The 15,155-nt window shown below is 43.0% G+C and overlaps 1 protein-coding gene across 3 annotated transcripts; it reads left to right on the plus strand.

Annotated features, from left to right (window-relative positions):
- The first annotated feature begins 769 nt into the window (after positions 1–769).
- On the plus strand, positions 770–14,672 carry STAM2 (signal transducing adaptor molecule 2). 3 transcript variants are annotated; one of them, XM_008634985.2, is made up of 13 exons: positions 770–1,460; positions 3,235–3,310; positions 3,494–3,589; positions 5,418–5,564; positions 6,380–6,449; positions 6,793–6,979; positions 7,656–7,750; positions 8,129–8,211; positions 8,375–8,462; positions 8,858–8,912; positions 9,814–9,967; positions 10,972–11,129; positions 11,855–14,672. In XM_008634985.2, exons 1-13 carry the CDS (start codon positions 1,423–1,425, stop codon positions 12,075–12,077), a joined length of 1,470 nt encoding a protein of 489 aa, XP_008633207.1. In that variant the 5' UTR covers positions 770–1,422; the 3' UTR covers positions 12,078–14,672. The 3 variants fall into 3 exon arrangements, with proteins under 3 accessions (XP_008633207.1, XP_017591562.1, XP_017591563.1); XM_017736073.1 differs by having other exon boundaries at positions 773–1,460; positions 8,132–8,211; XM_017736074.1 differs by lacking the exon at positions 770–1,460 and having other exon boundaries at positions 3,501–3,589.
- Positions 14,673–15,155: the final 483 nt, after the last annotated feature.

Consider the following 15,155-nt stretch of genomic DNA (forward strand, 5'->3'; position numbering starts at 1 on the left):
TTTTCCAACCTAAATCAATAATTCTGAGGTGAAAACTTCCTGGTGAAGCCTATAAACAGCAAACCTTCCTGTTGCCAGTGGAAGAGTTGGGGTTATTTCTGTCATGGCAGGGAAAGCTGGTTGTGATTTCCACTCAGGGTTCAGGAAAACTTCAGTGTATCCTTGGGAAGTACTTCAGTATATCCCTGGGAATCTCTTCCAAGACTTTTGTGGAGGCCAGAAGTGACACTTGTGCCTTCCTGATGAGCACCCTGAGATGGGGAGCTGCTCCTGGAGGCTGAAGGAGCCCTGGAGCTGCAGCACTGCTCGTGTTTTGTTGTTGTCCTGCCACCAGCTCCTCCTGTTTCTTGTTGGCCCGTGGCAAAAGGGGCATCCCAAGCATGCCAGGAATTTCAGAGGGGACACCCCCGGCAGGCTGTTCTCCAGGCATTGGTGCTCTCTGTCCTTGGCTGTCCCAGCACAGCTGCTGGAGTTTGAGGAGATGGATCCATGGATTGGGTGGGAGCATTCCCACCGCCGGGAACAGAGACGTGCTCTCAGACAGCAGCTTTTCCTGGCAGAACTTCCCAGGAAACCCCAGGCTCAGGCTGTGTGCACCAAACACTTCATTAAAACCTTCCATGGTTGTTCAGTGCTTAGGGATTGTATATCCAGGGAATCTGCAACTTCCAGAGGCTGACTTGGTTTGATTTTTTTTTAATAAAGTGTTTAAAATTGCAGGCACTGATTTATTTTCCACAACATCCATGAATTTTTTTATTAATGTCCTAAAATACTGATGCACTTAAAAGAAAATTTAGCAATTATATCATTTTTGGGTAAGTTTTGAAGATGATTTGTGCTGTAGGAACATGGTTTCAAGATAATACTTGCTTCCTCTGAGTAAATATTCCAGCTTGTGGAGATAAATTATGGCCAAAATTCCAAATTTCCATTGTTTTTACATCTGTAACAAAAGGGATTTGGGACATTGGTGGGTGCTGTGTTTGTGTTCCCTTTGTGGAAACCTTTCCGCTGACCAGCCAAAATAAAATTGAATTTAGTTGGTTACAATTTAATCTTGAGGCAGCAAATGCAATATAATATTTAATTTGCCATTTATAAACTTGAACTGCAATATTTACATGGGAATTAAATAACCTGGCTAATAAAAACTTAAAAGCACAAATAAATACCGTTAAGCCTTATTAATTAATCTATACAATGAGTGTCCCTGCAGGAACTGGAACAAGATGAGCTGTTAGGTCCTTTCCAACCCAAATAATTCCATGAATCCATGAAATATTAATTAGGGATACATTCTGTTGAATTGATAGACTCTGAATTGAATAAATAAATAAATCAATCACTTAATAAATCTTATTTTTCTTTCCAGAGAAAGCTACAAATGAATACAACACCAGTGAGGATTGGGGGCTTATCATGGATATATGTGACAAAGTTGGAAGCACTCCCAATGGGTAAGCTGGGCCTCAGCATTCCATGGAATTCTGGGCTGGTGTGAAGAAGAAAATGTCACAGAGAACACATCTCAAAATGCTCAACCTCACAAATACATGGAGTTGGCTTTGAAATTCTTGGAAAGAGATGTTCCAACAGGATTTGGAGCAGAGCAATTTGTATGTGCTGAGTGCATTCCAGTTTTTTCCTGGAGTTTTGCACAGCAGACCCGAGTTATTCATATTTAATGATCTGGCATAACTTTGGGGAAGTGACTGTGCCAGTAGGAGAAAGTGAAATAATTTCTGTGCAGAAAAATACCTGGCAAGGACCAGGGGCTTCTTATGATGTTTGTCTGTGTTTGGTTGTTAGGGAGAATGGGAGAGAAAAGGGGAAAAATAGGGATCAAAGCACAAATCACTTGGAGTCAGTTTAGCCTGAGTGGAACATAAGTGGAATTTCAGTGATCTTGCAGCAGCCAAAAGTATTTGCTGAATTTTTGAGTGGTAACATCTTTGAAATTTCGAATTAACCCTCAATTAGTGCATAGGCAGAATTCTTAAGCAGTTCAGATTTTTTAGCAGCTCTATTTAACATTAAAATTGGGGTGGTTTTTTTTTGTTCTGTTGTTTTGGTTTTCATTAATTACCTGCCACAAGGAATAACAGCAAATCTATTCAATCTGGGAATCTTTAGTCCTGAAGGAAAAAACTGTCCTTTGAGTCCTTTATTAAAAAGCAAAGTTTTTAGTGCCACAAGACTTTTGTAGTGGGAATTGGTTTAAATCTGGTTTTGGAGGAGGGAATGTTGTAAAGAAATCAGCTATTAAAAAAATTATAAATGCAGAAATAGAAGTATATAAAATGCATAATCAAATCTAAATATATATATTTGTGTAGAAAATAAAACGCTAAATTCTGAATTTTAAATGCCACTGCTGCTGGCATATTTTAATTAAATTTTGTGTTGTTTTCTTCCCTCCTGCCCTTGAAAATAATGAAGATTGTTGCCTACCCTAAATAAAAATATAGCTGAAAATAACTGAGTTGACTTTGTTGGATGGTTTGTATATGAAATAAAATGGAAATATTAGGACTAAAAGTGTCTTTTTTCTGGCACAGAGGCTTGTCTGTGCTTTGCTAAATCCAGCAGCTCAAGTATCTGCCAGTGATATTATTTTTAAATGCTGCATCAGCTTTTTTAGAAGGATTTCACGTTTTTAAGAGTTCCAAATATCAGTGTTAATGAAGCCTTTGATGTGCCTGAGCTCCTGCCAGCCATTAATGCTCATTTAAAGTGTGGAAACCCCTCAGCAGAAACATTTAAAATGCTATTTATTATTCTCTACTCACCTCAGATTGTGCTGAAACAAATTAGAAAATCTTTGTGTCCTCAGGCTCTAGAAAAGGGGATCCAAGAGCTGGGAATTAAATCCATGGAGAGCCTTTCCAATGGCCACTGAAATAACCATTTATTGAATCATCTCTTTTGATGGTGACATTTCTTTCATTGTCTGTCTCAAACCCATTTCCTCAGCTTAATGCAATTGCTTCCCTTGCTGGCCTGTCAGCAGTTCCTGGGAATGGGTATGGAGTGCCAGGGGAAAAACAGGGAATCTCCTCCAATCCAGCACACAGCAGAGGAGGAACAAATTGGTCAATGGGTAAATGTGTGTGTCAGCCCAGCCCTGGGAGGTTCAGGTTCAGTGACATTTTTGTTCAATAGGCTCAGGTTTGGTGCAGCTCTGGGCTCCTGTCACTCCCGTTCATCCTTCATGTCTTTGTTCCTCTGCAGAGCCAAGGATTGCCTTAAAGCCATCATGAAGAGAGTAAATCACAAAGTTCCCCACGTGGCTTTGCAAGCACTCACAGTGAGTACACTCCCAGATTTCCCAAAAACCTCGTGGAATGCAGCAATTCAATATTTACTGGTCAATCAATTAATTAATACCTTGATTAACCTCAGTAAATCAGTGTCCATGCTGAACTTACCTTTCATTTTGGGTTATTTGCACTCTTGTTGTGCATTTTCCCAATGGTGTTTCTGTTGTCAGCTTTTAGGAGCCTGTGTCTCAAACTGTGGGAAAATATTCCACTTGGAAGTGTGTTCCCGGGACTTTGCCACGGAAGCTCGAGCTATAATAAACAAGGTAATTGTTCCAGAACCTTAAATCCTGGGGGAGGATTATTTTGGTAACTTCTCCAAACTATTGTTGTAGTTAATGCACATTTCCTAGTTTTTGGTGCTGTTTGTGTTTTCACTGAAATTTGTGTGATTTTCACTATGAAAAAAGTAATTATTAAAGAACTGACAGCTGATAATCCTTCAAATTTTTACAAAATTACATGAGCAATTTTAATTAAAATCTGTCTTCCTGAGCTCCATTAATTTGATCATGGTAAGTGCAGCTTTTCTTGAAGAGAGTTTTTATTAAGCTTGAAGGAAATTCATGGGCTGAAGTGAAAGGGAAAATTATGAGGAAGTAAATGACATTTTTACAAGGAAAAGGATAAAGTTACAGACAATCCTTTTTAGTTTTTGGAGATTCTGGGAACGTTGAATGAGAAAATAACCAGGAAAAGAAGACTGAAATGGTTGGGGTGAAGCAGCTGCTGGGATCTAAGTCTGGATGTGAGGAGTTGAACGAGCAGGAGCAGCTTTTCCCTAATTACTGCTCCAGTTGGAGACAAAACTGGTTAATGGGTTAAAAAGGAGTTTTCAGATCTGTGGGAGCCCTGGAATCATCAGAGGCTGAGCAAAGCAATTAAGGAAAGTAATAAAATTGCTGGGAAGCAAAATGAGTTCACAGCTCTTGTGTTTCTGGCTTTCTGAGGAAAAATAGGTCTCTCTTTGTTCTCATTAGCCAGGGTCCATCCTGAAGCACAACAGTGACCTTCAGGGCCTGGCAGCACTCAGGGATGTGCAGGAAACCTGGAATCCCACCCAGGCATGGGCTCTGGAGCACAATTTATGTGTTCTTGGGAAATACTGACCCTTTACCCCCACACACAGTTGGAGGAATAATGAATAAAATTGTGCTTTTTCCCTCTTCTCCGAGAGAAAATGAGTTCAGGCAAGCATGACAAATGTCTTTGGGCTGATCCTGAGCCCAGCAAACTTTCTTTTCTGTAAATTAAATGCAGGTTGGAGACCAGACTTGTAACTGTTCTGCCTGGTCAGGCCATGTTGGCCTGTGAGGCACAGGCCCCAGTGTGATCTGATTCCTTGGGTTGGCAATCTTGGCCAGGCACTTCTTGTCCCAGTGCCAGAACCTGGGAACAATGTGGGAGCCAGAGGAATTCCAGGCAGAGCACGAACTGATCTTGGTTTGCCCCCACTCCAGGCAAATACCTTCCCTTACCAGGCTGTCCCTGCAGCTCAGCTCCCAGTTTGGGAATAGAACCTGTCCCTATGGATTATCCCTGTGGATAATCCCTTCTTGTGGGAGAAGCTGTTTCAAGGAGGCTCAGAACAGGTTTTTGTGAGGTTCTCTGAGCTGGGACAAACGTGTTCCAGCATCTGAGGAGAAACTGAAGAGGCCAGGAAAAGTAGGGAAGATGGACTACAGGGAAAGATTTCTTGTAGGATTTCTTGTAGGGCAAGACAGTGGCTTAAATTAGACCAACTTATGTGGTTGGGAAGTGGAAAATGACACACCTGAGAGGGAATGAAGAGAAAACTGAGGTTAAATGGAGGGTGAGTAACACAGAGAGGCAGAAATTTGGGATAAGTGTGGTAGGCAGCCTGAATTTCTCCAGAATTAGTGCTCCAGGAGCTCAGCATGTTCTCTGTAATATCAGATCAGGGTATAAAAGGCCAGATATTCTAGACTCTGCTCCCCAAATCTTCTCAATCAACACAAGTATTAATGATTAAGGATATTTATAGTAAAATGGGTTTGGTAACAATTTTGGTAACAACTCTTTCTGTTCATTTTGAGGTTCAAACATCCCTTTTTATCCAATTTTGTCTTCCAGGCTCATCCAAAAGTGTGTGAAAAGCTGAAAACCCTCATGGTGGAGTGGTCAGAAGAGTTCCAGAAAGACCCACAGTGTAGCTTAATATCTGCAACCATCAAATCCCTAAAGGAAGAAGGGGTCACTTTCCCTGCTGCTGGATCCCAGGTGAGAGCTGGTTTGGGATAGTGATGGATCCCATGCTCTGGTTTCCTTTCCCAGAGCCCCATTTGCTGTTCCTGCTTTACCTGTCCATGTCAGGAGTTGTCCTGGGTTTGGAGTGGTTTATTTTTCACTTTTGGGGGTTTGTTGCTCCTAATCTAACAGCAGATATGATGCCAGCTGGTTTGTTCCTAACTTTTATTATTGATGCTTCTAACCATTTTCATATTATTCAGTCCTGAGAATCAAAATTACAATTTCTATTACAATTTCCTTACACAAAGTTTACTTTCCTCTGTATGAAACACTGAGAGTTTTTTAACTTTTACAATCCCTCCTTCCTCCACAAAGATGTTTTCACTTCTAAATCTGATCTATGTGTTAAAACATATGGCAGAAACATGGAAGAGCTTGAGCACTGGCACCCAATTCCAGTTTCTGGTGGGAATGAAAACTCCAGGAATGATTTCACTGTGCTGCTGGGGAGACTTGGAGCATCTTCTCTCTTGAAGGGAGGAGTGAAGGATAAAGGTGGAAAGAGTCATTTAAATGAGCACTCTCACTGTAATAAATGTGACTAAAATAATTACTTAAATAAAATAATTTATTTCAACTAAATCTCATTATTTATTTTTACCTTTTTTCCCTGCTGAAAACAGAATAAAAGCTGAAGAGTGGTGATTTTGGTTTCCAGAAGGTCATCTTGATTCTGTAAGGCAGCTGACCAGGAACAACTCTGTGCTAACTTTGTAAAATATATAATTGCAGAGATTTCTTTTTCATTTGTAACCTCAAGTCCCTCTGTTGTTCACACCTTCCAGGCTTCCACCAGTGCTGCTAAGAATGGCTCCTCATCCAGTAAAACCAAAGAAGATGAGGATATAGCTAAAGGTGAGTTTGCTGTCTTAGCCTTGGGTCAGACTTGGGCTTCAGAAAAAAGCAAGGAAATGGGAAGCAGCTCCTTCCTGCTGCACAGAATTGAAATCAAGGGCACAGGAGGCTGGGAATTGTGGCATTCCAGGTGTTTTCCTCAGCCATGAGGATTTGGGGTGAAACACATCCTTCCCCCATCACACAGCATTTTAAATGTTAACTTTAAGTACTACAGAAGCAGATACAGACCTTGTTTAAATAAAGCAATAAATCCTATTTTTGTTAAATGAAGAAATCAAGCTGCTTTGTCTACAGGCATAAACCACACAGACTTGTTCTTTTCTCTCTCCCCCAACTGCAGCTATCGAATTGTCTTTGCAAGAGCAGAAACAGCAGCAAATAGAAACCAAATCCTTGTACCCATCTGCAGAAATCCCACAAAACCCTCAGAGCCTGAGGAAGGTGCGAGCTCTGTATGACTTTGAAGCTGTCGAGGACAATGAGCTCACCTTTAAAAGTGGAGAAATTATTTTTGTTTTGGATGACAGGTACAATACACTCAGGTGGAGGTGACTTTGTTCCACCACTCTTGTTTTCTCAGGGTAGCACATTTTTCCTCTGATGCTTTTTTCCCCCACAGAAATGTAATTGTCACTCTGACCTCCCTCACATGCCTTTATCTTCCTTTTATCTTTCCATAATCCTGGGTTTTGACCTCAAATCATTTTCGGTGCGGGGAGAACCTTGAGTATTTCATCCAGTTTGTAGTTTTGAAGATCAATCTTAATTGGTTGTATTGATATAAGAAAATGCATTGGTATCACATTCCAGCTGCTTCCAGCAGTTGTTAAACCTCTGGCTATCAGGGGTCACATTTGCTAAGAAGAAAACTGAGTAAAAATAGCTAAAATAATGATTGTTGTTAACACCTATAGATATGTATACAGCTTTAAAGGGCTGGCAAGTAAGCAGTGTAAAGAATTGATGAATTATGGTCAATTTTGAGTGATCCCCTGATTCCACTTCCTCCCTTCCCTCCCCTCTGCCCCAGTTCCTGTTTGGCTTTGTGTTAATCCCTGCAAACGTTCTCTTCTAGATATCACAGGGGTTTGGTAAAAAAAACCCCAACTATGTCTTTGAATCCCAGGTTTTCAGTAAAAACCCCCAAATATATCCCTGCCTCTGTTCATGCCAGAGTTCTGTAATCCTCCTTTATTTCCCCAGTGATGCCAATTGGTGGAAAGGGGAGAACCACAGAGGAGTGGGGCTGTTCCCATCCAATTTCGTGACCTCTGACCTGACTGTGGAGCCCGAGGCAGGTGAGTTACCTGCTGGAATGATGGATTCTTTCAGAAAGGCAGCTTTGTGCTGCAGCTCCCAATTAGCCCAGCAGCAAAATAATTTCCTGTATCAGCCCCAGGAAAGAACTGAGAGACAGCCTGCCCTTGTTTCAAACAATCAGGCACAGATCCCTCCATAGCTCACTTTAATTTCTGCCTCTGTTTCTCTTTTAAGTTATTACCATGTTCTGTGACAGAAATTCGGTTCAATTCACCATAATTGATATTTACACATCCAGTGAATTGCCCTTTCAGATATCACAGTGTCTTTTCACCCAGACGAGTAACAAGGAGCAAATGTGTGTTTGAAGTGATGGCAGACACAGAGAGAAAAGAAACTCATCTCTGTTCTTTCAGCAGCTGTGGATAAAATCTCTGTTCCTGAGGACACTGCAGAAGAAATTAAGAAAGCAGAACCTGAGCCAGTTTATATTGATGAGGTATGGAGCCACTTTAAGATAAAATAGTGCTGGGCTTTTACATTCTTTTGGTGCTGGATGTTGGCAGATGATTCTCTGTCTATAAAGAACTTTTATTTGAATATTAAACCAATCTTGGCATGGTTGAGAGATGAAAGTTCTTCATGTTGTCTTCCCCTCTCAGGATAAGATGGATAAAACACTGCAGGTGCTTCAGAGCATAGATCCCACAGATTTAAAGCTTGATTCTCCAGATCTGCTCGACTCAGAAGGTACTTGGAGCACTAAATGAGCTCTTTCTGTATTACTTCTTCTCACAATTACCTTTTGTGGATTGAGCTGGGAGTTCTTTGTGTTTATTTTAAGCTTAGGGGGACTGTGGTCTGTACTAACAGTGCTGGAGAACACTTATTTCACCGTGGGAGTGTGGGGCTCTGGGGATAATTTGAATTTTTTTAATAGTTCCAAGCCAGCTCCATGTTTAGCAGAATCATTTGCATAACTCCCAGCTCTGTAAGATGCCTGAGCTTTGCAAGATCCATCTACCAATTCCAACCCTGAAATAAATAAGCAATTAATTTTACTGTAGTTGGATAAAATATTTTTGGCTGCATTTAAACTTTTAATTGTGCAAGACATCAACTGCCTCAACGCTTTGTCTTCACAGATATCTGCCAGCAGATGGGTCCAATGATAGATGAAAAACTAGAAGAGATAGATAGGTGAGCCTAATTTATTCACTGATTTACTTCAAATGGGGCAGTTTTAATAACATTTTTTTGGTGCTTTCATCTCCCAAGCTAGAAAATCTGGCCAGAAAAATGTAACAACTCTATTTTTTAATGCTGAAATACTGAGTTCCCAGCGTGTGCACTGAGATTTCATTGCTGCTCTCCCAAAATTCACTGCGCAGGTCATGGATGGATGCTTTTTATTTTGGCATTTTGTGTCTGTAGCCTTCTCCAGCCTGTCTAGAGGTTGGAATTTTCAGTCTGTGGGTGATTGTTCCATGTTATCCTCACCTCTCCCTCCTCAGGTTTGGCTGTCCAGTACCTGAAGGAGCTGATCAGAAAGATGGAGAGGGACTGGGGACAAGGCCTGGAGGGACAGGACACAGGGAATGGCTTCCCACTGCCAGAGGGCAGGGCTGGATGGGAGTTTGGGAATTGGTAATTGGGAATTCCTGGCGGGGAGGGTGGGGAGGGGCTGGGCTGGAATTCCCAGAGCAGCTGTGGCTGCCCCTGGATCCCTGGCAGTGCCCAAGGCTGGGTTGGAGCAGCCTGGGATAGTGGGAGGTGTCCCTGCCCATGGCAGAAGGTTGGAATTAGATAATCCTTTAAGGTCCCTTCCAACCCAAACCATTCCATGATTCTGTGACTCCTGGGAATATTTGAGGGTGAAAAGAACAGGAAACTCCACCTGGGAGCTGCTGGTCTGGTGACAGCAGCAGTTGGGCAGCACTTGGACTCTCCTTCCTGTGCTACAGCAGCAATTTTTCAGTATAAATGGGTAAAAAAGTGACCTTTCACCTTTTAAGGGCTTCTTTTTCTTGTCCCTCTGTCCTTTTCTCCCCATCTCAGCTGTTAAAGCAGCTCAGTGCCCTCTCCCTTTGTTTTGCAACAGGAAACATTCCGAGTTATCCGAGCTGAACGTGAAGGTTCTGGAAGCTCTGGAGCTCTATAACAAACTGATGAATGAGAGCCCCATGTACTCAGCCTACTCCAAACTCCAGCACCCTGCACAGTTCCCACCCTCCTCCTCTGGGGTCTCCGTGCCGGTCAGTATCCCTGGAACCTGGAAATTCCCTGCTGCTACTTAGCCCTATTTTAAAAAAAATCACAGCAAAAAACTGAAGTGAGCCCACGAGCAATCTGACACTGCCTGGGGGGATTTTTATAGCCTTTGCAAGAAATTTGGATTTCTGCAGCAGAACAGAAGGTTTTGCTTGGCCACTAGTGAAAATTTCCAAAAGATCCCTTCCATAATTCATTTCTTGCAGTTGGAATTGTGTGTTACAGCAGCTTGGTGGATATTCTTGCTGTGAGTCATGTCAATCTCCAAGTCAAATGTTCCCTTCTTATCTAATAGTGGGGATGGGAGGGAACTGGAATATCAGTGTATTAATCCCAAGTGTATTTTTGCTAAATATAGAAACCCTCTGCTTTTAGCTCCTTTTCCCCTTAGAAAAATGAACATTTTGTATCAGTTCTAAACATGTTGGATTTGTGCTCCAAACTGTTGTACACTGTCCCTAATGATGGCTTAAGGAATAAAAATGGAGGAGAAGGAGAGATTTTCTAAAAAGCACAGAATGAAGGTTTTTACTTGAAGTGAATTTTACTTTGATGTTAATTGTTCAGTGGGAAAAGAATAGTTGCCATAGCAACTGCTAGATGTGAAAATATGTCAGTTAAAAGTAATTCCGTGTCCTTAACTCCCGGTAACGATGGAAAATTCATTATATTGGAGGTTACAAAGTAAATTAAGCCAAAAGGCAACTGGAGTTTGCTGTTTCCTCCCAAGATTGGTGCCTAGAAATGCAGGATAATGCTGGCTTTATTTGGGACAAACCTGTTCCTTGAGTGCCCTTTATCCCAAATCCAAACCCCATGAGCAGCTCCAGCCTGTGCCACCTGAATTTTGAGGGAATCTTGGATTATTTAAACCAGAAACGGGAAAAACTGCAGGTTTTGCTTCCCTTTTGTGTCCCAGCCTTAGAATATTGTGGTGGGTTAATTCCAAAGCGTGCTAAACACCAAACCTCCTGGATCTGATTTGCAGTCGTATCCTGTGCAGCCTCCCAGTGGGAATTACATGATCCAGGGAGTCTCCATGTCCCCAGGATACAGCCTGGCCCCGGAGCAGGTGGGCCAGGTCAGGTCTCTGCCTCAGAGCATCAACTCTGCAGCCACTCAGCCACCTCCAGCTGCTTATTTAAGGTATGGATCCAGCACATTCTTCTTCCTGGGGGGAGTTCTGCCACTTTGCATGCTCTCGTGGTATTTACATTTAGTGACACGTCATTTTGAGAGGAAAGTACCAATTTTACTGAACTAGGGAGCAATGAGAGCATTATTCTGCATAAAATGGATCCTGCTTGAGGAGGTTTTCCAGGAAGCTTTTAGGAGAGGAAGGTTGAAGAGGAACCTCTGACCTCAGCTTTAACCACCCAGCACCAAAGATTGAAAGTTAAATAGTAGGAGTGAGTTAAAAAGTGGGAGTAAGCTAAAAGTAAGAGTAAATTAAAAAGTAAAACTCATACAGAATTATTAACTCATGTAGAATTATTGAGCTGCTGGAAGAATTTTGAGGGTGAAGACATTTTTCCTGCAAAACCCATAAAAACCTGCTATGTTACAGGCATGAAAAGTATGGAATTCCTGGGAAACTCTGTTTATTAACACGGGAGAGTAACAGGAGGGAAACTGCAAGGCCAGAGCTGATTTAAGTGGAGAGTGTGCATGTAAAAAACTGTATTTTCCTAGCTAGAAAAACACAAAATACCTTCCACAACGACCGTTTTGGTCACGTTCTTTTCAAATTTGTGTATTCTGGGAGCTCCCAGCTTGCTGTGGGGCTGGAGATCGCTGCTGGGGGTAAATGTGCTTGGCAGAGCTGGCCCTGAGCTGTCAGTGTGAGCGTGGTTGGTGTTGTGTCCCCGCAGCCCCGGCCCCGATCCCGCGCTGCCGCAGCCCTTCCCGAGCGTCCCCAGCGCCGGCACCGCCCTCCCAGCTGCCGGCACAGCTGCCTTCCCCCAGCACCAGATGGGCATGGCCGTGGACATGGCAGCATTCCAGAGCAACCAAGGACCAGGTTATCCCGTGGCACTTCCTGCTCATTCCCTGCTCCAGCAACAAACAAATTACCATCAGCAGCCTCTGCTTTAAACAGGCAGCGTTGAGGAGCGGCCGCCTGACCCAACGATCTTCGTGAAGCCCTGCCATGGATATCCAAGTGCATTTTCCTTTCAAATAACCCAACTCGCTGCGTTAGGGTGATGCAGAGTAAAAATAGGCACCAGCTCTGATGGTTATTTGCATATTTGCATCCTGAACTAGATTAGGGGATGGTTTAAAATAATTCCAGATTCCTCCGAGTCCCTTTTTTTTTCTCTCCTGCGCTTTCAAGAAATGCCACTTGTGAATCTTGAAAGATTGTCCCAAAATAATTCTCTTTTCAATGTGTTTCTGGAAGCTTGAGGATGCTGAGACACTGTTGCTTTGCTCTGGTGTCTTCTGTAATCCCTCTATCCCAGTGGCTCTAGGGAATCTCTGCAGTTCGGAGTCCCCTTCCCTCAGCCGAAGGACGCGCTGCGGAATCCGAGCGATCCCTGGGTCCAGCTGGAAGAGGAAGTGGTGCTGCTGAGGGCCACATCCCTGTGGAAATATGAAAAAGAGGGGTTTGACAGTGCTGCCTCTATATTTTGGAAAACGCAGAGAACTGCTGTGTTTTCCTTGAGGAAAACAAGTTTTCCTAGAATTCCCTGGTGTCTCGGCAGAGGTGGCACTGCCAGCACGAGGCTCCTTGGGAAGAGCAGGCAGGGGATGCTCCCAGCTGCCTGTGTGGGCACTCCGTGGATCCAAGGTGCTGAGCCAGGAACTTGCACAAAACCTCTTCCCAGTTTTCCTTTTTGGATGGATGTAGAAGTGAAGGAGTGTTGTAATTCCTTGTGGGAAAGGAGGGGGCTGGAGAATGTTTGAAGCTGCTGAAGACTGTGAGGATCTGTTCCCTTTCCAAGGGGGAGCTGAGTGGAACAGGAATCGTCTTGATGGGACCAGGGGGTTCTGCCTCTCTTGGATTTCCTTCCTCTGCCGCTGTGTCCGTGTCTAAACAAGCACTGACCCAGAGGAGCTCTTACACCACTTGGGAAAGGGGGATTTAAGGAGGCACATGCCATGTGCTGGTGGGTGGGATTGGGCTCCTGAGCACATGGAAAATGAGAGCCATGTCCCTGGAGAAGGGATTGCCTCGGAGCTGGGGACGTGTGGCAGTTGGTGGCTGAGAAAAGAAACCCAAGAATTTCTTCCCTGATGCACTTTTTAAAGGGTGGGGTTTGTCCTAGGGAGCACATGAGCTGGATTATCCTTTGGGAATGTGGGATTTCTTTCTTTTCTTGTTTTAACTGCTGGGAGGAAAAAAAAAAAATCACTTCATCCTCCTATTTACCTCCTCACTGGAGCATGGTCACATTTATCCTGCTTTTAACAACCTCTGGTGAGTGATAATCTTGGTTTGGGGAAATAATGGAAGCAAATCACTGATAAAACCATCTCCATTAAAAGCAGGAAGCTCCCAGATGTCTAAATAAGCATTTTTGATGTGTGAATTTCATCCCAGATTGGAACTCCGAGGCTGCTGAGTGACAAAACCCACCCTTCACTCAGCACCTCCTCGTTTTATTTAATTATTTCCTATCTTGACCTTATATTCACTTGCAGCCTCATGCTCATGCAAGAAGTGTTCAGCACCTGCTCTTTAAATCACTTTTAATTAAAATGTGTGCAATTGGAAGGAGGATTTTGTCTTTCCTTTGGACATGACTTTAATTTGTCTCGATCCTTCCCCTGGATGTAGCTCAGTACAAATAACACACGTGGCAATACTGAAGCATTTTGATAACTTGTTCCTTGTGTCTTTTGAGGAAATGAATTGATTTCAATGCTGCTGTTCCAAATTCTTATTGTTTGGAGCTTTTATTTGTCGGAGTTTCCTTTGTTCCCCGTTGCTTTGTGGTCAAACTAAACCTTGTTCTCGTTGCTATAAATTCTCCGTGTTTGTCAGGAAATTGAGATTGGTGTTTTTTTGGATTCTGAGCTTTGGGCCAAGAGGAATCTTCAAATTGAGCCAGCCAGATGTGATTTGCTGATGTTAATTGTTAAGTATAAATAATGTATATACTCATTTGTCTGAGATTTTCTACACAGCTCCACACATGCCTGAACTTTTATAAAAGCAGGATTTGTCCTTCTGTCACCTCTTCTATTCCTAACTCCGTGATATGCAACTTGTAGATAGTGTAAAATAATTTAATTATTATTAAACCGGTGTATTTAGAGGGGGTTGGTGTTTCTCTTCATACTTCTAGACATGATCATATTTATTTTTAAGGCCTGATTGTAACTGAACATGCTGCCAAAGGATTTCTCTAACTCCAGATTTCTACCTTAGGTTTCTACCTGCTGTTTTCTATCAGGAATTCAGGGTGGAGAACTCCTGCTTTTTCATATAAACCCTTAACATAGGAACCTGGGCGACTTTCTAATGACACTTTTATTGTGATAGATTTGTTTCATGGGTGTTAAATATCACTGTTAGATCCATTTCCTTCGGTGGGAGCTGGGGACCTGTTGTGTCTGTTCAATTTGTCACCCCACACGGAGTGGTCTGAGGGGTTGTGCTCTGTCACCCGGCGTCACCCACGCTTTGTCCCTCCAGTTGGCTCCGGAAATAATGTTAAAAATCAGATTGTTGAAACCTTCCAAGTGATGTTGTTGTGTGTTCTTTGTGCTGGAGGGTTCGGTGGGGAATGGCCCTGGGCCTGTGGGACTCTGTCCCTCGATGCTGTGGCCTCTCTCAGGGTTTATTTCCTGAGATGAAGATGATTTTCTTCCCTTATTTTTATCTGTGCATCTTTCCTAAGAACTCCCAGGCGCTGCCCCTGCTTGCACTGAGAGGTGTCTGTGGAATGAGTAACGCTTGTTAACAAACACACCCAGGAGAATTCCCTGGTGCAAGAGGCAAGAGCGGAGTCGTGTGATCGTGGCTGAGAATTCTGGCTCATCCCAAAGCAGGATGAATCCCTGTGCTTTAATCCTGCTGCTGAAGCTGGGCATGGACACCAAAAATGCAATCAAGGAGCCTCATGTCCCCGAGAACAGCCCCAAAAATTGCCATTTACACATAAATCACTGCTTTTCATCATTTCTTTACAGCCCTTTGGAGCTGCTGACCCCAGTGGGTTGATT

The sequence above is a fragment of the Corvus brachyrhynchos genome, unplaced genomic scaffold (assembly GCF_000691975.1).
Source record: "Corvus brachyrhynchos isolate BGI_N302 unplaced genomic scaffold, ASM69197v1 scaffold45, whole genome shotgun sequence".
Lineage (NCBI taxonomy): Eukaryota > Metazoa > Chordata > Aves > Passeriformes > Corvidae > Corvus > Corvus brachyrhynchos.

Excerpts from the sequence above, each read along its gene's own strand:
- STAM2 (XM_008634985.2), top strand. The coding sequence starts at position 1,423 with ATGGATATATGTGACAAAGTTGGAAGCACTCCCAATGG. Across the intron at positions 6,450-6,792 it reads AGATGAGGATATAGCTAAAG|CTATCGAATTGTCTTTGCAA; the intron begins GTGAGTTTGCTG and ends CCCCAACTGCAG. Across the intron at positions 8,212-8,374 it reads AGCCAGTTTATATTGATGAG|GATAAGATGGATAAAACACT; the intron begins GTATGGAGCCAC and ends TTCCCCTCTCAG.